This window comes from Symphalangus syndactylus, chromosome 14, assembly GCF_028878055.3.
Source record: "Symphalangus syndactylus isolate Jambi chromosome 14, NHGRI_mSymSyn1-v2.1_pri, whole genome shotgun sequence".
Lineage (NCBI taxonomy): Eukaryota > Metazoa > Chordata > Mammalia > Primates > Hylobatidae > Symphalangus > Symphalangus syndactylus.
Genome location: NC_072436.2, coordinates 13,504,935 through 13,526,406, shown reverse-complemented (window position 1 = coordinate 13,526,406; position 21,472 = coordinate 13,504,935). Strand labels below are relative to the sequence as shown.

At 55.2% G+C, this 21,472-nt stretch overlaps 2 protein-coding genes across 2 annotated transcripts in view; one reads left to right on the top strand and one right to left on the bottom strand.

Annotated features, from left to right (window-relative positions):
* The window catches only part of LOC134732415 (mucin-2-like), a 242,186-nt gene extending 226,107 nt beyond the window's left edge, over positions 1-16,079 (bottom strand). The window contains exon 1 of the mRNA XM_063617373.1: positions 14,387-16,079. Within this exon, the coding sequence (XP_063473443.1) occupies positions 15,058-16,068 (1,011 nt within the window). The 5' untranslated portion in view covers positions 16,069-16,079 and the 3' untranslated portion in view covers positions 14,387-15,057. The remainder of the gene's footprint in view (positions 1-14,386) is intronic.
* LOC134732416 (mucin-2-like) overlaps positions 1-21,472 on the top strand; it is a 319,755-nt gene that overhangs the window by 39,962 nt on the left and 258,321 nt on the right. The gene's annotated exons all lie outside the window — the stretch shown is intronic.

Sequence of the window (21,472 nt, the reverse complement as noted above, 5' to 3'; positions counted from 1 at the left end):
CAGAGCCTTGGACTCAAGGCTGCTGGAGTGGAGGAGACCTTGCCTTCGGTCCTGGAGGTGAGCGCCTCGATTAAAGCCAGGTTTCTGGAAGGAAGAAGATGAACTAAGCTCCTTGCTGGAGAAGGCCTGTGGCCAATCCACCCAGCAGCAGTTTAGTCCCTGTGATGTGCTAGCAGCGTGTGGGGCTCGGTGCAGGGGTGAAGGGTGGCGACAGACTCTGAAGCGGTGCAGCCTCAGCCGGGAGCCCCGAATGCCTGCCCACCACACTAACATGGCGTGTGGCTGCCACAGCAAGGACCCAGAGGAGGGGCAGATACCTTCTTGAGGAGGGTGGGTACTTAGGGGCAATGTGGGAGGTGGCATTGGGTTGAAACTGAAAGGCAAACAGGTTTTCTGATAGAAAGGAGAAAACATTGTCAAGGGCAGAGCAGACACTCTGAGAAGGAACTGTGCTGCCAGCGGCCAGCATTTCTTGTTTTCTCTGTGTGCAGGGGGCTCTTCTCCGATTGCGGTTCTCCTGTAACCCTGTCGATGAGCTCCTGCAGGTCTCAGGGAAGGGGATCAGTGTAACACAGGAGATGGGAGAGACCTGGGGTACAAGTGGCTTGACACATGGCCGGGAGCTGCGTGGGGGTCAGGGGGGGAGTGGCTGGATCACCGGGTCCTGGGCCATGCACTGTCTCCCAGCTGCAGGCTGGGCACTGCACACCCCCAGGGGCCCCAGCTATGAGGTGAGCTGGCTTGGGGAGCAGTGGGAGGCTTGCCACAGGGCTTCACCAGAGCAGGGCTCTGCTGATCCAGATGGAAGCTCAGCACTTGGCTTGAGTGTTGCTCCTCCGGAAAGGGTCTCCTGCCCTTCTGTCAAGTTCTACCTTCCCACAGATGTGTGGGTGGGGCCAGGTGTTACCAGGTGCACTCGGGCTGAGGGACCCAGGCAGAGGCCAACTTCTGCCTCAGGACACACGAGGGTGTGTTGGAGAGTCGGGAGAATTCCCTCACCCCAGACAGCAAAGAGGTGACGGCTCTAGGGAAGTGGGGATTAGGAATGGGGCAGCTCCGAGCCCCAGCCTCCTGTCTGGTCTTTCTGGAAAGCTCCCTGTCCTCTCCCACCAAGTCCCAAGAGAACAGCTCCATATCAACCACAGCTTCTGCACGGTTCCATTTCACAGCGCACAGAGGACTTTCACATGCACTGGGCCATCTTTGTCCTTCCCAAGCTGTGGCGTTAACCAAATAGAAATGCTCCAGGGTCCAGTGGATCCACATGGCCTGGGGGGATGCAGATGCCACCCAGAGGCTTGTGCTAGATGCTGTGGGTTAGGGCCAGGGTTACTAGGGTGGCTGTGGTGTTGCTGAGGGACACTAGGGGTGTGGTGGCAGCCAGGGAAATTTGCCTGTGGCCCCAGAGCCTGTCGGGCAGTGGCCACAAAAGGGCAGGATATCGCTGTGTGGTTGCTGAGATCCAGGAGACAGCGGTGCTTTGTCAAGATCACAACAACAAGGCGTGACTCAGGCCACCTGGGTGTGTGAGGCCACGCACCCATGGCCTCATCTGTGAATGTGGTGGTTCTAGAACCTGCCTGGCAGGTGTGAGAGGACTCAGTGAGGCAATAGTGGCCCACTGCTTGGACCAGTGCTGGGCCCAGGGAGTGCATGTCTGCGTGACCGCTGAGTGTGTACCTGTGTGTCGGATTCCCAGGTGCATGTTCTGAATGTAGCCCACTGCAGAGGTGCATGCTGTTGGGAAGGGTGGGGTGAGGGGGAGCCTGGCTGTGTGGACGCTGGGAGGTGAGCAGAGTCCCAGGTGTGATGGCCACGTTTTCTGCTGCTTCCAATGGCTTCCTCTGTCCAGCGCAGGGTGGAGATGGCAGGAGGGTGTTATGGGCAAGTCTGATACACATGGTCCCCACCCAGCAACTCCAGAGGGGTAAATACCAGGAAAGGACACCGATTGGCCTGGCCGAGGTCATGTGCCTGCCCCTGGACCAATCACAGTGCTTCAAGGATTGGCAGGTCTGGTCACATGCCCATGGTGAGCAGGGCATCTTGATTGGCAGCCCTAGCCAAATTCCAAGTTAGACTGGGGGAAGCAGGGGCAAGCTGGCTACCTGATGTGCAGGGGCAGGCCCAGAAGGCCAACCAAAGAGGCCCACTAGGGCACGTGGGCCCACATAGACCCAGGAACCACACTCGGGAGAAATGGCTCTGTGTGCTGGCCCCAGGAGGCTGTGTGGAGTGCCCAAGACCTGTGCCGCCTCACTGACATCACCCACGGTTCTTTCTAGTAGGCAAGCTTGTGCGTCTCCCACTGTGGAGTGGAGGACACTGGAGCAAGGAGAGATCATGCAGCCTGCCCGAGGCCACGTGGCTGGTAAGAGGCTGAGCTGTGATTCAAACTCAAGCAGTCTGGTTCCAAGGAGGCCCTCTCACCACCCTGCTGTGCCATTTCACCAAGAAAGGCCTCCACTGTGGGGATGGGGGTCCACAGGAGGATGGGGGTGTGGCCAGGGCAGCTGTGCCCAATGGTGAATATATCCAGGTATGTGCCACCTGGCCATGGCACAGCCATGCCCAATGGTGAACGCATTCAGATGCATGCCACTTGGCCACAGGGCCATGTTTGATGATGACATGCATCCTGGTGTGGGCCACCTGGCCATGGGGCCATGCCTGGTGGTAACATGTATCTGGGTGTGTGACCCCTGGCCATGGGACCATGCCCAGTGGTGACATGCATTCGGGTGTGTGTCCCCTGGCCATGGGGCTGTACCCGATGGTAACATGTATCCGGGTGTGTGTCCCCTGGCCATGGGGCTGTACCCGATGGTAACACGTATCCGGGTGTGTGTCCCCTGGCCATGGGGCTGTACCCGATGGTAACACGTATCCGCGTGTGTGTCCCCTGGCCATGGGGCTGTACCCGATGGTAACACGTATCCGCGTGTGTGTCCCCTGGCCATGGGGCTGTACCCGATGGTAACACGTATCCGGGTGGGTGTCCCCTGGCCATGGGGCTGTACCCGATGGCAACACTTATCTGTGTGGGTGTCCCCTGGCCATGGGGCTGTACCCGATGGTAACATGTATCCAGGTGGGTGTCCCCTGGCCATGGGGCTGTGCTAGATGGTAACATGCATCTGGCCCATGTTGCCTGACAGATAAATTCTCACCTGACATCATGGCTCACTGCAGGGTTACCTCCTCTATTAAGCCCTTCTCGCCGCTGCCCTCACCCCACATGGCAGAACTGCTGCATCCCCTTTGCTTTCGCTGTGTAGCTCTTGCTCACAGAACCCTCCAGCAATTATCCCATTTCCACGACTCCTCCTCTGCAAGACCAGGAGCCTCATGGGCAGGACGATTGTCCCTAAACTGTCTTTGTGTCCCCAGCCCCTGACACATATTAGGCACTGAAAAGGGGGTAGTTTAAAACCTAAATGCATAGGTAACATGTCATACTGCATGACACCCCACGACATGCCTGCACACACACAGAGTTTCATCTAAGTGGATATCTGGACATCACAACCCTGCAAACACCTCCCGGCCTGGGGAGAGTCCCTTCCCGTTTCTTTCCTGACCCTCAGGAGGACACAGCCCAGGTGGAGGCTGCTGTGAGCCCGCTGCCAGCCAAGCAGGCGTTCTGCTTGACCTTGGTGCCCCTGCTTGGATGATGACAGTCCTGGCAGAGCCTTTGCCTGTTAGCACAGCCCCGAGTGTTGCCTGGGGCTGGAGGAGGTTCTATTTGGACAAAGGCGGCCGAGGTTCTTGGCTCCTGGGATGCATTCGGCCCCGTGGGCTTTGCTTCCATCTCCCTCTCCTTCTCCCTAGGACGCTGCTGCTCGGGGGTACACTTTGGCCCAGGAGAAGGTAGAGTGAGGCCCGTGGTGGAAGCCCCAGGTGCTCGCCCTGAGTCCTGGCTGCCCTGCCCTCCACCGTGCCTGGCCAGCAAGGGAGACGCCCAGAGGCAAAAGTTTGGTGACGAGTGCCAGGGAAATGTCCTCCATCCTCATCCCCTCCATTAATCACCCGCTCGTGGGGGCGCCGGGCCCTGTTTAAGATGCACCGGTGGTTCCGAGGTGAGCACAGGCATTCCCAAGCTCTGCTGTTAATCTGCTCCCTCCGAGACAGGCTACCTCAGGCCTGTTAATCACTTGCTGTAATTACAGCCCCAACTTTACACGGGGAATGTTAATGGATGCCTGGGTTGGAGGGGCTGCGTAGGCACGGTGCCCCTCTCCCTGTGGCCCTGAACATGAAGGTTATGGGATTTGGTGCGGCTGAGGGTGCATAGAAATGAGTGTGTCGTCTGAGGGTAGGGTGGCTGGGTGCCAGCAGCAGGGGCAGCTTGCCTCGGCCCCTTGTCGTGTCCTGCATGCTTGTCAGACCGGTCGGTGGGTGCATAGCGGGTCAGGTGCAGAACATTAAGGTGGGGGCTTGGCAGGATGGGGCTTGCTGGGTACAGACAGCTGAGAGTCCTGGGGCCTGGCCGGGAGGATGGAACTTGTTGTCGATGGGAAGGGCTGGCGGCTCTTCCGTGGCACCTCTGTCCACACCAGGCAATTCCACCACTCGTCAACTGCAGGAGACTCAGCTGCTGACCTGCAGGGCCATCTTCTGGTGGGTGGGCCAGACCATTGGCAGAGTGACGTGAGGCCGTTCACGCCACCGCTTGAGGATCAGAGGTAACCCTGTGGATGCTCCTTCCGCATTGACTCCTGTTGTAAAATTGATTTTTCTTGGGTTATAAAGGTAATATGAGCATATTAGAAAATATTTGTTGGTGCCTCCTCTCCCAGGTGTCATGCCCAAGAAAATAGGATTGGAAGGATCTTTGCTGATGACGTAGTGCAGTGCCTGCTCTTGGCAACTGGGGAAACTGAGGCTCAGGGAGGGGTGGAGTGTCCTTGAGTGTACGGAAGCACAAGGCAAGGACCTGGGCTCCTGGCTTCTCCCCCCATGCACAGCCCGGAGCTGCCAGCCCTCACCCTAACCCTGGGCTCTGCCCCAGCTGTCACCAAGGGCCTGGGGTGTGATGGCTGATGGATGATGGCAGGAAAGGAAGGGGCGGGTCCCTGAGGCCTCATAGCTCTCCCAGGCGCCGACACTGCCGTGCAACCATTAGTATATGGGAAGGAGGGGATGGGGTGGGGAATGGTATGGCCATTTAGACGGGCCGGAGAACCAGCTAGAACGCTGTTAACAATACTAGTGCCTGCCTGCCCTGGACCGTGACTCTGTCGGCCTGAGCATCGGTCAGTTTCCAAGCTTCCCAGGTGTTTCTGGACCTGCAGGCGAGGTCGCAGTGAACAAATACACCCCCAGAGTGGGAGTCTGGGCCCCTGGCTTTTCTGAGCTGTGTGCTCTGGAGCTGGAGGGGGTTTGGGAAGGACCAGGGCCCTTCTCTTCTTGTCCGTTTGTGTAGCCTGTGTAGCTCCAGTGTCCTGGAGAGAGACAGCCACCCATGCTGAAACGCCAGCTCTGACGCTCCTCTCGACCAGGACGCCCTGGGGACCCCGCTGTCCTCCTGCTGTGTCCTGGCTCTGCAGCCCCTTGCCTGGATCCCTCCAGAACCTCATGGGGGCGGTGGTTGATTTGGACCCCAGGGCTGAACCATTCAGACCAGCCAAAGAACCAGCTGGAATGCTGTTACAATACTAGTGTCTGCCTGCCCTGGGCTGTGACTTCGTCGGCCTGGGGTGGGCCTGGACATGGGTCGGGCTCCAAGCCCCGCAGGTGTTTCTGACCTGCAGGCGAGGTTGAGAGCCCGATGTGGACTGGGGGTGTGGTCTGAGGCTGCGGGGGAGGTTTTAAAATCTGTGATGCGAGAGAAAGTCCTTGGCTTTGGTGTGCCCTGTAGAAGCTGAGGGATGCAGCCAGGGGCACCTCGCATGGACGCCTGCCACCCGCCTAAGCGCTCTGCCCTGGGGACACATGGCTGTGCTGGCAGCAGCAGGTGTGCAGGGTGTGCGGGGTGTGGGGTGTGCAGGGTATACGAGGCGGGCTCTCCAAATCTCCCAGCGAGGGGGCCGTGCACAGCCCGAAGCTTCCCTGGCTGGGGCGGAGGACGCTGGCTGGCGAGGATCCAGCAGGTGGACCTGGGGCAGGAGCGCCCACCTCAACCCCGGATGAGTCATTAAAACTCCAGTCAGCTTCCGCCGAGCCAGTGCGGTGCTGCAGAGGCCTGCGGGGGCGCGGGGAGTAGAGAAAGGAGGGAGGCACTGAGGAGAATAACAACAAGGGAGGCGGTGGGCAGCCTCGGGCGGGCAGGGAGGCGGTGGGCGGCCTCGGGCGGGCAGAGAGGCGGTGGGCAGTGGCCCAGCCTTGGGCAGGCAGGCGGAGGAGGTCAGGCTGGGCTGGCGGCTCAGGATGCCCCCGATGTTTGCAAACCTCCAGGGAGCAATGTGGCTGGGGTGGCACCACTGGGTCACCAGCCACTAAGCCTCCCTCCGGAAGGCCCCTGTGCTGGAGGAACCCCCTCTCGGGGAGCTGACGCTGGCCTCCATGGCACCTGCTCTTCCCAGTGCCCCACTGGGTGGGCTTTTCTAGGAGGCCAGCAAGCGCAGGGGCTGCCATCATTTTCATGCCTGGATTTCCCTTCTGCCCCAGTTTCACTGTGGCCTCTGGAGTCTGCTGGTGTTTTCCGTGTTACCAGGCAGTTTACAAATGGGTCCCACTGAGGCTTCTAAATCCACGGGCCAGACCCTGACTTGTGTCCTCAACAGCATCCATGTTCCTGAGCCCCATTCGGGTCTTTGGTGGGAAGAGCTAGAGAAAAGCTATCTGGCGAAGGATTCTGGTGGCAGATGCTGGAGTCTGCGCCCCCTCACTGGCCCTGTCACTGTGATGGGCTGCCCAGGCCCAGGAAGGCTCAGCTTCTCTAGGGTGGGTTTTCCTGGCCTGCTCTGTGCAACCACATTGGTGCATGCCTTGGTTCTCTCACTTGTAAAGGAAAGAGGAGACTCTCCCTTTGGGGTGGTCATTAGAGAAGTCTCTGGAACCTTCTAGAAGGGTCTCATTATCAATAAAGGGATCTCTTGGACATCTCCTGAGGATGCAAGATGTGGCTAATGTCTCTGAGCGGCAGTACCAGGTGTGGCTTGTCCGACATGGGGGCCCTTGTCTGAGGAGAGGGGAGGGCTTCTGTTTGTTCTGAATCTCTTTTGACCTAGGATATGGACTGGAAAATGGCAGGGGAGTAGGACTGCCCACCTTTCCCCTTCCCCAGTCCGCCAGTCCCCTGGGGCTGAGAATGGAGTTGACGCGAACCCACCCAGCATCCCGTGGGCACCTGACATGTGGGGCGGGGACTGCCAGGCAGGAGCCCCATTGTGGCGGCCCCTGTGGAGGCCAAATTTAGGCCTGCCAACCTCAGAATTATGAGTCCCGGGCCCTGCTTAGGCCTACACTGCTGAGAGAAGACAGAGATCTTCAGGAGGTGACTGCCCCATTTAAAACACCTGAGTGGCAGGTGGTGTGGGCGCAGCCAGAGCTCTGAGGCCCTGGTGGTTGTGTCTGATGGGATGGGAGAGGTACCCAGTGGTGTCTGATAAGGAGCAGGCGGGACGGAGCACCACTTTGTCTGCTGCAGGGTGTGGAGAATGGGGCTGTGTCTCCAGCCTCCCCTGAGGGTCTGCCACCTCAACCAGGCCCTCCGGCCAGGCTCCTCCGCTCTCCTGCCGCCAGGGCTCCCAGGCAGCATCAGATTCCACCAACGGGCTCCGGCTGCCTCCTGGGGGTGGATCCCGATTTCTCAGGCAGATGCTTGCCAGCCAGCAACAACCCAGAGTATCCATCCTAGGCCACATCTGTGCAGGCCTCCCGTGGTGACTGGGTTAGAGACTTTGTCTCTAGAACTTCCCATCCTCTGGATCCTGGGGGCACTGGAGAAGAGTTCCAGCTTCCCAGCTGGGCTGCATCAGGATTCCATGTTCTGCCGGAAGCGGCCGCCGCTCCTCTGCGGCCCCCATCCTGATTCGTTTCTCCTCGGTGCTTTGGTCCTGTCTCCCGTCCAGACTCACTGAGACCACTCTGGCCCCAGCTTCCAACCTCTGACAAACAGAACAGGATGAAGGGGCTGGCCCGCTCAGCACTCCAGTCCCCAGGCCTGGCCATGGCAATCGGCTCCCTTGGTTCTTTCCTCGCCATCTGGGGTCCAGCTCCCTGGTCACGGCCTGAGAGGCTCCGTTGCCCGGGGCAGTGCTGCAGGAAGGTAGGGGGCCACTGGGGCACTCCTCTTGGGACATCTGACAATATTTAGAATCTAAAAGGGGGCTGGGAGTGTGGAGGTCACCCAGCCCAGCCTCTGGCCCAGCTCCCCACAACAGACAGATGGCCGCTCAGCGTCTCCTTGAATTTCCCCATGCGTGAGGCAGTGATCGTGGGAGCCAAGGACGAGCTGAGTCCGTGTACCTTTGCTGCTTCTCAAGAAGAGCCACACAGCCAAGCCAGGCAGGAAACTGGCCCCCTCGAGTCCCTCCCCACCCCTTCTGAACCTTCCTCCTGGCAGTCCCTCCTCCCTTTTCTGGCTGTGATGGAGGAAAGTCTGGAAGTGGAGATGTCCGGGGCCACTCCCTTTGTGAAGCAAGGTCCACAGCGAAATGGTATCTCCTCTGGCTTTCCCTTACTCTTCCTCAAGTGCTTACTTCTCTGTTATTCTTAGCCTGGGAACTTTAAAACGTTTGCCATAAGCATCTCTGTGTTTGGTGCATATGGGAGTAAGGGAAGGGGGAGGCATCCAGGCTTGAATCCACCTGTAGCCACTTATGAGGGCTGTGACCTTGGGCCAGTTATGCTCTTAGCCTTTGCTTCCTCAGCTATAACATAGGGGCCATGCCAGACCCCACCTTGGTTGCCTGGATTCAGTGAAATGCGCGGGCTATGCATTCAGCATCGTGCCTAGTGTTTACAGCATCAAGCATTTAATAGCAGCAATAGAGATCAATATCACAGTCAAAATGTCTGCCCTTAGAGGCGTGCAGTGTAGGGACCATGAGAGCAGTGCAGCACTGTCTCACCAGCTACCTCTTCACTTCCCCTTTGACCTTCATCCCAGATACCTCCAGGCTCATACACCTCTGCTTTTGCTCCCATTCCTGAGCTGGTGGTGGTACCTCCTTGGTGCTCTGACAGTGCCCATGTTTCAGTTTGGCTTTTCCCAGAAGCAGACTCCGTGATCAGTATCTAAGGACAAGCAAGCATTTGCGGAGGTGAAGGAGACAGAAGAGAAGACGGAGAGGTGGGACGGGGAAGAGAGGCAGCCCAGGGTCTGCTGTGGGCAAGTAGAGCTGAATCCCACTGGGGACCCTGAAGGCTGTGTAGGACACACAGCTTAGGGGTCTCCAGTCCAGGGGAGAGGGAGCTGGGGTATTTATACACCCGCCTCTGTTGTTCATGGACTGAGGCTGCTCCAGGGGTACGCTGGACCCCAGGCAGGTGCTAGCAGTGGAATGGGGCTGTGTACACTGAAATGTTTAGGGTGGGGGTGTGGTAGGCCTGGGAGGGGTCTTCTATAGATCCTCTTCTGAAGCGATCATGATGGTGGTACTGCTAGCTGATCGAGTTCTTTTGTGGCACCAGAGTCTAATCCTCCCACTGCTCCACTTAAGCAGCTTCTGGGTGGCATCTCCCTGTGAACTTCTCTGCCTGCCCTGGGCCTCAGATGCCTGAGCTTTGGGGATGCTCAGAGCAGCTGGCCAGCCAGTGGGTGCTTTATCTTATTGGGTGCCAGCTCTCACTAGGCAATGCTGGAGTCTCCCCAAGAACCATTTTCTTGTGGCAAATGGCCACATCACCAGGGAGTGAACCGATCTCATCTCACCAGCTCATCCCTCACACACGTGCACATCTGTGTATGTTTTTAGTGCATCTATCTGTGGTTGGCTGAATAAGGGCCCCCAGAAGATAGTCATGCCCTAATCTGCAGAGCCAATGGGTGCTACTTTATATGTCAAAGGCAGACTTTGTAGGTGTGATGAAGTGAAGGATCTTGAACTGGGGAGATGGTGCTGGATTATCCAGGTGGGCCCTAAATGTAATCACCAATGTCCTTATAAAGGAGAGGCAGGAGATTTGACACAGACAAAAGAGAAGGCCATGTGACCGCAGAAGCAGAGACTGGAGCGATGCAGCCACAAGCCAGAGAGTTCCTGCAGCCCCAGAGGCTGGAAGAGGCAGGAAACGCTTCTCTCGTGGAGCCTCTGGAGGGAGCCCCGCCATGCTCACATCTCAACTTCAACCAGGGAACTGGCTTTGGACATCTGGTCTCCCACAGATGAGAGAAGAAGCTTCTGTTGTTTTGAGCGACTCTATTTGTGGTCATTTGTTGCAGGAACAGGAGGAAACTAATGCTGTGTTGTACAGAAACGTGCCACATTGCTAGTGAGCGAGCTACTCTGGGTGGGAGGGAAGCGTCCCATGGCTGCTCTCTGACTCGGCGAGGGAGAAGCCAGGAGTTTTAAATATCTGCTGCCAACGGCTTTGTTACGGCGGCTCTTGCTATGCCAGGTTTTGATTGGGGTACATGCCAATGTCACAAACACTTACGCTACTGAGCGGTTGCATGTGGGCAAGCCCTGATTGGAGTGGCTGCTCCCTCTGCCCAAGCAGGTGAGGTCTGTGGTCACAGGAACTCTCTCAGGGGACAGTGTTCAGGAGCTTGAGGTGAGGGGCTGGAGCACCCTGCCACCCTGCCAACTTACCTTCCCGTTTCCTTGACTGGAGTCTGGAAGGTGGGCGTGCACAAGCTCCGCTGGAGTCTAAGTCGGGAGGAAGGGGTTTTGCATCCCCGTCCTGGTCCAGGAGACCCTGTGAGCTCTGCACCCCTCTGGGTTCCATCAGGCAAACGCCCTCCTTCAGATGGCGGCTGGCGTGAAGGAGCTGTGGCTTTAGAGCCTGCATAGGAGAGCTGGGCAGAAGACAATCAGCTCCTGGGAACCAGCTTCTCTTCCCCTCCCGGTGGACCCCTGCAACCATAGTGGGGCCCCAAGTCCCTTGGTTGCAGGGCTGCAGGACACGGAGGGATCCCTCACCTGCACCATCCAATGTGGCAGCCCCGAGCCACACGCAGCCATGGAGCTGGAGATGTGGGAGTTTGGGTGGAGACAGGCTGGCCGAATGTGTAAAACGCACATGGGGTACCAAAGACCACGTGCGAGGCAGAGGATGAGCAATCTCCCATTGATAGTCTCTGTATTGATTACATGTCAAAATGATAATAGTGTGAATATATTGCGTTAAATACACATATCATGAAAATTACTTTTGCTTGTTTTCAATTTTTTAAAATATGGCTCCTAGAACATGTAAAATCCCATGTGTTAGCAGATGCTTTTGGGTGGCTGTGCCAGCTCCGGGGCAGAAGGAGACTGGCTTGTTTGCTGCAGATCTAATCTGAAGGGTCTGCCACCTGAATTGGGCGCCCCATGCATATGGTGAACCTCTAAGCCCCTGTGGAATGGTATCTGTAGACAAAGCCTTGTGAGGTGATCAGGGTCAAGTGAGGTCAGGAGTTGGGGCCGTTGTGATGGGATCAGTGCCCTTATAGGAGGAGACACCAGGGAGCCTGCTCTCTCCCCTCTCTCTTCCACGTGAGGACCCAGGGAACAGGCATCTGTCTGTAAGCACGGAAAAGCCCTCCACAGAACCCGACCACGCTGCTCCCTGATCTGGGACTCCCAGCCTGCAGAACTGTGGGAAATACCTGTCTCTTGTTTAAGGTCCCCAGTCTGTGATATTGTTATGGGGTCCTGAGCTGATCGGGACAGGACTTTGAAAGGGTTCTCTGTGAAAGGCCGGAGGAGGTTGGCCAGGGTGGTGGCGGCAGGGTCCCCCTCCTTGCAAGCCTGCTGGAACCCCGTGGACAGTGAGTGGGGAGGCTGGGCCTCCCCTCTCAAACTCTGGGTCTGTGCCCAGGAGCAGAATCCATGCTTTTCCACGGCATGAGTGAGTTGTGTTAAAGGCTGAAGAGGCAACAGCAAGGAATGGAACCCCGTTTTTCTCCAGTTCAAAGGCAAGATTGGAGCTGCTCCCTCTGCCCAAGCAGGGTTCCAGTTCCAGGCTGGGGGCGTGAGATAAATGTTCCTGAAAGACACAGGAAGTAACATCACATCACTGCACAGTTGTATCATAGTTAAACATTACATTTTTTACTGTGGTGAAATATGCATAACATAAAATTTACCATCTTGATGATTTTAAAGTGCCCCGTTCAGTGGCATTAAGTGAATACACATCGTGGTGTGGCCATCACCACCTTCCATCTGCAGAACTTCCTCATTTTCCCCAGTGGAAACTCTGTCTCCATTAAACACCAACTCCCCTTCTCCCTCCCCACCATCCCTGGCACCCACCACCCTATTTTCTGTCTCTATGAATTTGGCTATTCTAGGTTCTTCCCATGAGTAGAGTATTAGTCCTTTTGTGTCTGGCTTATTTCACTTAGCATAATGTTTTCAAGGTTCACTCATGTATCAGAATATAGTTTAATGTTTTCAAAGCCCTTTCATGTAGCTAATCTCACTCCACTCTCCCCAGACCCTGTAAATAGGTTATATTAGCCCCATTCTTCAGATGAGCACATTGAGGCTTATATCAAGGCTCACTGGGATCTGTTTAGTGGTCACATGGCCTGTAAGTGTCGCAATGACCGGGATTCTCAGATATTTCTCCAGGATCTGTCCACTTCACCCCCGCCGGGTGCTGCCAGCGTGTCCCCAGCTTTGCCAACATGCCCCATCCACCATTTTAATAAATGGCTGTCACATAATTTAGAGAACAAAATCAATTCTGGAGGGATACTTCTGGCTTTAAATATCTCCCCCATTTTCCCTCTTCCCTTTCTCTTGAGATAAGGCAGGGCAGTTTCTAAGAATAACTCCAAGTTGTGGGACAGGTCAGTTGATAAATACTGTATAACCTGAGATGATGGGTCTAATTTGAAGCCTGTTGACAGTGAGGCTTTGAAGGATGGGTTCCAGGTGGGGCATGTGTGTGCATGGAATACAAATCAATAATGTATAAGGAGAAGGGCACGTTATGCAAATTCCAGGTATTGGCATAGCGTCTGCCACAGTGAGAGGCCAGGATTCCTCAGAGGGAGGGGCCGAGCTGGAACAAATCCTTAGCCCCTCGGCTCTGTGGCTGTCATAATGACAAGGAGGAGGCAGGGGATGGGACTCAGGAACAAAAGTGGCCTCCCCCACCAACCCCAGTGACTCAGGTTTCCTGGAGCTGTTGGACCTCTCTGTTCTTTGGTAGCTGTGAGGCTTCTACAGGCAGGAAGAAGGGCCTGAGGGCTTCAGACAACCAGCCTCTGGCCAGCGAGATGAAGGGCCTGGGACCTTCCGCTGGACATGCGGAGGTATGGCAGGGCGGCTGAGCGCGCCCAGTGAACGGGCCTGTCTGTCTTCCCGGGAGCCTGCAAGCAGGCCGGGGTGTATTGCTCAACCAACCTCATTACTCTTGTGCATTTAGCGGCTCGGAGGAAGATAATACCTTTCGGGTTTGACCCAATTTTAGTTTTTGTTGTCATAACCATGGAAAATCGACCTTTGAGCCCCTCATCAGCAGGCCTGAATAGGAAGTGATTTACGCCACGTGCGCTGTGCGGAATCCTTAATGGGCTTGCAGGAAAGAGCTCCGCAACCTCTGCAGAGGCCCTAATCTCCCCTCGGCAGTGATTTCCGCAGCAAATTCTCATACTTCCCATGTCTGAGAGCCCACTTCCTGGAGATGCTGAAAATTGGGTTACCTTGAATTAAAAGTACTTAAGTAGACAGGCACACAAGCAAACGTGTCCCTAGCACGGGCGTCTGCATCTCCAAGCCTGGCCTACCTGCCCTCAACGTCATTCCTCTTCCTGGGCTTCACTGTCACTTCCTGTTTCCAGGGAGCAGGCAGGGGCTGCAGGCAGGGAAGTTGAGGCTTCACAGGATCTCTTGCAGAAGTCTTTCCTTTTCTGGTTTGTAAGGGAGACAGAACTAGACGTTTCGTAATCAATATCTTTTGATACGGGAAAAGGAGAAGGGGGATGGGGAAATTGAAGGGGGAAGGTATACCAGTTAGCTATTACTGCACGACAAACTACGAAAACCCGTTGCTTAAAACAACAATCAATGGCCGGGCATGGTGGCTCATGCCTCTAATCCCAGCACTTTGGGAGGCCAAGGCGGGAGGATCACCTGAGGTCAGGAGTTCAAGACCAGCCTGGCCAACATGGAGAAACCCCGTCTCTACTAAAAATGCAAAATTAGGCGTGGTGGTGCATGCCTGTAATCCCAGCTACTCAGGAGGCTGAGGCAGGAGAATTACTTGAACCCGGGAGGCGGAGGTTACAGTGAGCCAAGATTGCCCCATTGCACTCCAGCCTGGGCAACAAGAGTGAAACTCCATCTCAAAAAAAAAAAAAAAATCATTTCTGTTTATGGTTCACAAGTCTGTGTCGTTGGGAGTTGGCTGATCCTGGCTGGTCTCCCTTATGGGTCTGTGGGTTGATTCAGTGGCCCTGCTCCTGGCTTGGTCTAGCTGGGGCAGCTGTGCTCTATGCATCTTTCATCCCCGTCCTGGGACTTGGGAGCCAACCATGGCAATGACAGAACAAGTGGAAACATACAAGGCTTCTTCTGGCCTAGGCTTGGAAATGGCCCACCATCTCTTCCACCTCATTCTGAACAAGTCCCATGGCAGGCCCAGATTCATAGAGGGTAGGGAGGGAGGCTCCACCTCTTTTGCAGGAAAAACTGCAAAATTGCTTGGCAAAGGGCATGAAGTAGGAAAGAATAGAGAGCCCCATTAATGCATACTCTGATGTTGGTGTGGAGGGTGGCCAATTCTGATGATGATGATGATGCGGATAATGGCCACCACTGTATATCAAATGCTAACTATGTACCTGCCACTAAAGCAAGCATTCTGGATACATGGTCTCATCTGTTTCTTATGGTCACCCAATGAGAAAGTTATTATTGCCTCATTTTATAGGTGATTAAACTGAAATTGAGAAAGGTTAAGTAATTTGCCCAAAGATAGTGACAAGGGAGCCAGGATTTTGATCCAGGATTATCTGATACCCAAGCCCAGACTTGTAGGTGCCTCACATTTCAGTCTTTGTAGTACTGACCTCCAAATCCTGCCCCTGTTTTGGGCCTTCTCACCCCCTCTCAATGGGGTTTCTTTGTGGATGAATGAATGGATGGTGGATGGGTGAGTGGGTAGATGGATGGATGGATGGATGGATGAATATATAGATGGATGGAAGGTTGGATGCATGGATGGATGAGTGAATGAATGAATAGTGGATGAATAAATGGATGGTAGATGGGTGGGTGGTTGGATGGGTGGGTGAATGGATATGTGAATGGATGGGTGAATGGATATATGAGTAGATATATGTATGGTTGGATGAATAGATGAGTGAATGGGTAGATGGATGGGTAGGTGGGTGGATGAGTGAATGGATGGATGGGTGGATGGATGGATGGATAAGTGGATAGATGAGTGAGTAGATGGATGAGTGAGTGGATGGATGGGTGAGTGGATGGATGGGTGAGTGGATGGATGAGTAGATGGATGGGTAGGAATGTGGATGGATGGATAGGTAGATGAGGGTATGAGTGGATGGATGGGTATGTGGGTGGACATATGAGTAAGTGGATGGGTAGGTGAGTGAATGGGTAGATGGATGGGTGGGTGGAAGGATGAGTGCATGAGTGGATGGATGGGTGGGTGAGTGGATGGATGGGTAGACATATGAATGGATGGATGGATGGATGGATGAGTGAATGGGTAGATGTGTTGGGTGGAAGGATGGGTGCATGAGTGGATGGATGGGTAAGTGGATGGAAGGGTGGGTGAGTGGATGGATGAGTGGATGGATGGGTAGGCAGATGGATGGGTGGATGGTTGGATGGGTGAATGGGCAGATGGGGTAGGTGGAAGGATGGGTGCATGAGTAGGTGGATGGGTAAGTGGATGGAAGAGTGGGTGAGTGGATGGATGAGTGGATGAATGGGTAGGCAGATGGATGGATGGGTGAATGGGTAGATGGAGTGGGTGGAAGGATGGGTGCATGAGTAGGTGGATGGGTAAGTGGACGGATGGGTGGGTGAGTGGATGGATGGGTAAGTGGATGGATGGGTGGGTGAGTGGATGGATGGGTAAGTGGATGGATGGGTGGGTGAATGGATGGATGAGTGGATGGATGGGTAGCCATATGGATGGATGGATGGATAGATGGATGGATGGATGGATGGGTGAATGGGTAGATGGGGTAGGGGGAAGGATAGGTGGATGAGTAGATGGATGGGTAAATGGGTGGATGGGTGGGTGAATGGATGAGTGGATGGATGGGTAGGCTTATGGATAGATGGATGAGTAAATGGGTAGATGGATGGGTGGGTGGAAGGATGGCTGTGTGAGTAGATGGATGGGTGAGTGGTTGGGTAGGTATGTAAATAGGTGGATGGATGAGTGGGCAGGTGGAGCTTTGTTGAGCCATACTGGTTTTGGGAGGTCTTCGCCCTTCATGAAACTCCACAAGAGCCAGAATTCTTCTGTTGGATTGTAAGAATGCTGCCCAAAGGAGCGCAAAAGGAAAACGAGTTCCTATGAAGGCAGATGTCATGGCGGGATCCCTGAGGGAGAGCATATTGAAGGCCCAAACTGGCCCTGAGTCAACCCGGGCTCACATAGCAAGGCCTTCTCTCTGCCAGGCCTCAGTCTGTGTTTCTCAGCCAGAAGGCAGGGCAAGGGGTGGTCAGAAGAGCCTCTTTCCAAAGAGGTAAATCTCCATTCTGCTCCTCTCCTGTCTGCTTTTGTCTGCTCCTCAGCACCCACAGCTGTTCCCACCATAACCTTCTGGAGCCTCCTGTATACCTGCCTAACATCTGCTCTTCTAGGGAGCTGGTGCAAGGCCAGGGCCTTGTTGCTGTCAGAGGGAGTGGGGAAGCTCTTGGAGTCCTGCAGTAGCCTCTCTGAACCTGCGGAGGTCTTGGGCTTAGTGCTTTGGCCTAGTGCCTGCTGGAGTGGCCATTGGCTCCAGAGGGGAGGGGAGCAGCTGTGGCCATACCCATCTGTGTTGCTCTAAGGTGCACACCTTCAGAGATGGCCCCTCAGTACCACCAGCCTTGTGTATGGAATGTCCATCCCTACCTGGCACCTTACCCAGGCAGCCAGCTGGGGGACTGGGAAGGACATTGTTCTAGAGCTTCCTGTTTACTCCTGCCCTCTCCTCACTACAAGAGAACTGATGAGGAAAGAGCCAGGCTTTGGGTGGACACCGATGGCTTCTGGCCTTCCTGCCACTGCTGGTAGAAACTCACCGAGGTAGGTCTCCCGGTACTACGTATGGGACACTTTCTTTATCATTACATTGATGATTGCTTTTTTTCCCAAACGTATTGCTTGGGCTCCATTGGCTGACTTTGGCTGAATAAAAGATGCTGCAGTCCATTGGAAGCCTTAGGGGTCTGAGGCAGTGGCTTTCACTCAAATCTGTTTTCAGTCCAGGAGGTAACTTTTTTAAATTAAAAATCTGAGGGTAACTTACATACTATGAAATGCATAGGTCTTAGTATGGTCCAATGAGTTTTGACAAATATCTGCACCATTATAGCCATCACCTAAATTGAGATCTTTCCCAGCTTTCCCAGCTCCCAGGAAAGTTCCTTGAGTCACGGGGCCAGGGGGAGGAGTGGCAGTGCATCTGGGTGGGGGCTGCCATGCAGGGGGTGGACCCAGGACTTCCGCTTCCACCTTAGGAGGGCTCTCTTGATGGCCTCAGCCAGTGCAGGCTCATGACAGCCCCGCTTCTTTGAGCTGATGGGCTGGCTGGGAGGGATAGTGTGGGGACGGCCTGCCAGAACAGGTGATCGGCTCCACACAGGTAACACCCAAATCACTCAGGAAGATTTCCATGCCCTGCGACGTGGCAGACACTGTCCTCAAGAGCTCCCAGCTCCGTGGGAGGCAGGCAGGCTTTCGGCATTCACGTGACAATCTTGTGAACACCTAATATAACGCATGGGAGGCTCAGAGGTGGGCATCGCTGTGTCCCAGGCTGTCAAGGAAAGGAGGGGGTAAGGCTTCTCTCTAGGAGGGCTCTAATGACACATCCCGCCAGGAAATTCTGTATGCTGTTGTGGCCTCAAATCCCTCTGCTGCTGTCTGTCCCTGTTTGCCTCCTGTCCTCAAGGTGGTGGGGGACCGCTGAGAAGCCATGTCCCGCCAGGGCCTGGGCAGCTTTCTCCTGGTGGCTAGAATTCTCCCACAGCAAGACTATCTGGGGAATTCTCTTGAAATGTTTGTGCAAAGCAAATGTTGTTGCAGTTGCTGGCAAGTGTATTTTTTAAAGCGTGTTATGGTTTTGAGTTATTTCCCTGATGCCCAGGCTGGAAGTGTGTGCTAGGCCCAGAGAGAGGAGCAGCCCCAGGACAGGAGCATTAAAAAAAAAATCTTCCAGGAGATGCAGCCAGACCATGGGCAGAGATAGAGGTCTCAGGGCCAGTGGGGGCCTTTAGGGGCGCTGGTCATTCCTGTTGCTGTAACAGGATGCCAAGGAATGAGTCCCATCCAGGCCCACCAGCTTTTAGGACCCAGAAGTGAAAACGCCCCACTCTGAACTCCAGGAAGCCCTCAGGTCACCAGTAGCCCTGGCCTCCAGCCAGAGAGGGGGACTCTCAGTCCCCCACTCTGGCTCTCTCCATTTCTCTCCACTTTCCAAAAGTTCAGCATCCTATTAATGTCGCAGTCCCCTCCATTTGTGGCATACAGCCAGTCTCGGAGAACATGTTGGCTGTTCAACATCCTAATCCTATTAACCAGGGGCCATGCTTCTGCGTGCTTCTGCACGTTCCCATCTGCCATGCTGCCACTGCTCAGGCTGTGCCGAGGCTGGGGGCAAGCAGGGTCCCAGCCCACAGGGGCCTCTGCCTTAACCTCCACCCCGTCCACCCCCTACACCCCCAACCACCTTCTGCCACCCTACCCCTGCACCCAGACTGTGGATGTCTGCACCCCTCCCCTGCCCCTGTGCCCTACCCTGTCATACCCTCTCCCCCACCTCCCTCCATCTGCACCCCTGTGCCCCCAACCACCTTTATGTACCTGTGCCTGTCCCATGCATTCCATTCCCACCTTCCTGCACCCCCATCCCTGCCCAGTACCCTTTCTCCCACCTCCCCACCCTTTGCACCCCTCCCCCACCTTCCCACATCCCCATCTCTGCCCCCAGTACCCTTGCCCCACCTCCCTACCCTCTGTACCCCTCCCCCACCTTCCTGCCTTCCTGTACCCCCATCCCTGCCCCCCAGTACGCTTACCCTACCTCCCTACCTTCTGCACCCCTCCCCCACCTTCCTGCCTTTTTGCACCCCTGTCCCAGTCCCCTCTCCCTCACCCCACATCTCCACCCCCTGTTCCCCCTTCCCACCTCCTTGTGCCCTTGTACCCCACCCCATCCTGGCTTCTACACTAGTACCCTTCCCTTGTCTCCCTGAAGCCCCCTGCACCCCCCAACTCCCTGCATTTCTCTGCTTCCCTCCTGGTGTTCATGACCCTGCCAGCCATCCCTCCCTTCTCCCCTTCAGGAGGCTTCTCCAAGGCCTCACTTCCAAGCTGGAGAAAAGCAACTAGAAAGTTCCTCTCTTCACCTCCCACCGGACCTAAGCCAGTTAACTCACCTGTGGAGATCCTCGAGGGGACCGGGAAACAGGATGGGCTGTGAGGAGGGGGCTTCGACCCTTAACTGGGCACAACACCTGGGGAAGCAAGCATGAGGATGAACCTGAACTGTGGCAAACATGCCACCCTCCATATCCCAGATGGCTGCTGTGTGGACAGACAGCCATCCCCAAAGATGGGGCCGACTTGGGCGGTTCCAAGTCCTTCTTGGGGCCCAGCTCCCTGTTCAGATGAAAATCATTGACCTCCAGCTCTGCATGGCTCCTGTGTGGGTCCTTTTGTGCCTCTATTGGGTGTGGCTGTCTCAGGCTGTGGCGCTGGACCCGACGCTAGTGTTGGTGACTGTGCTGCTGGCCACAGATACTCCTCTGTAGGCAGGGTTGGGTTCAGTCCTTGGCGGGCCTCACTTCTGCCCTGGGTCCTGCTGCTGAAGCCCTCAGCTGGTCAGACCCTCTGGCCTCCTTGCCTGGGCATGGGAGGGTTTATGTCTCTGAGCTGCTTCTCTGCTCCACGCCTCCCACTCCTTCAAGCCTACACTGTTACCTCCTTCAGGAAGCTGCCCATTCCCTAGCCCACTCCAACCCTCCCTGTGTCCACAGTGCTCTGTGTGTCTTCTCTGCAGTATATTGTAATTACCGGTTGAAATCATGGCAATGTGGACCTATGCTCTGGCCCAGGCCCAAGTGCTTTGCTGGTGAGGAACAAAAGGTGGTGCCAGCCTGTGCGGTGGGAGCAGTCCTGCTTACAGGCAAGTCGCGGAAGTTTAAGAGGTTATGCTACTTGCCCAGGGCCTCACAGCTTGGGGAGGAAGGGTGGAGGGGGACAATCAGCCTTCAGGCCTCACCTCTTACACTGCATCTTCTCCTGCCCTGTGTGGCTGCCAGCTTCCCCACCAAGACTCTGAACTGCCGAGGAGACAGGTTCCCACCACCTAGCCCAGTTGCACAGCCTGTTGATATTTGTTGAATGCTTGAAGGAAATACGGTGGCCACTTGGACTTCCTAAGGATGCCCTCATTTTAATTAATATTTATTTATTTATGAGATATGAGATGGGGTCTTGCTATGTTGCCCAGGCTAGCCTCAAACTCCTCAGCTCAAGTGATCCTCCTGCCTCAGCCTCCTAAGTAGCTGGGATTACAGGCATGCACCACTGTATCCAGCTTCCCCACTTTTAGAATGATGGAAGAGCTGGTCTGGGTCACCTTCAGAGTCTCCTGTCCTTCTCCACCTCCTCCCCCAGCCCAGCTATGTTTTCCTCCAGAGCCAAGGAGCCCTACTGCCACAGCAAGTGTGTGACTTGGGGAGGGAAATGGTTTTTCCGCCAGTTGAACTGGGCCTCCAGGTGAAACTCAGGGTTTTTATCTTTCTTTCTTTTCATCCATTTATCCAACAAATATAGAGAAACTAGGATATATCATGCACTTGGTTTATGGTAGTGAATGAAACAGATATTTCCCAGCCTTCATAGGTCATGGCTGAGAAAAGAAACAAATGAAAATATAATTACAACTTGCAACAAATGCCAGGCAGCTATGACAGAAAGTGACCAGGAAACTGGGGTCGGGGACTCCTTTAGCATGGGTGGTCAGGGAAGGCCTCTCATTGAAGACTGAAGACCCTGGGAGTGGGATCTGAGAGATGTGATGGGGCCAACAGCCAGGCAGGGAGGTGGCAGGTAAGAAGGTCTGGACTGAGACAGGGTAGGGGGAGAACTTGGTCCTTGGGAAGCCGGGGTCCTGCTGGGCCTTTATAGCATCTGACGCTCTCCTTCTGGAAATGCTGTTGATACGGTT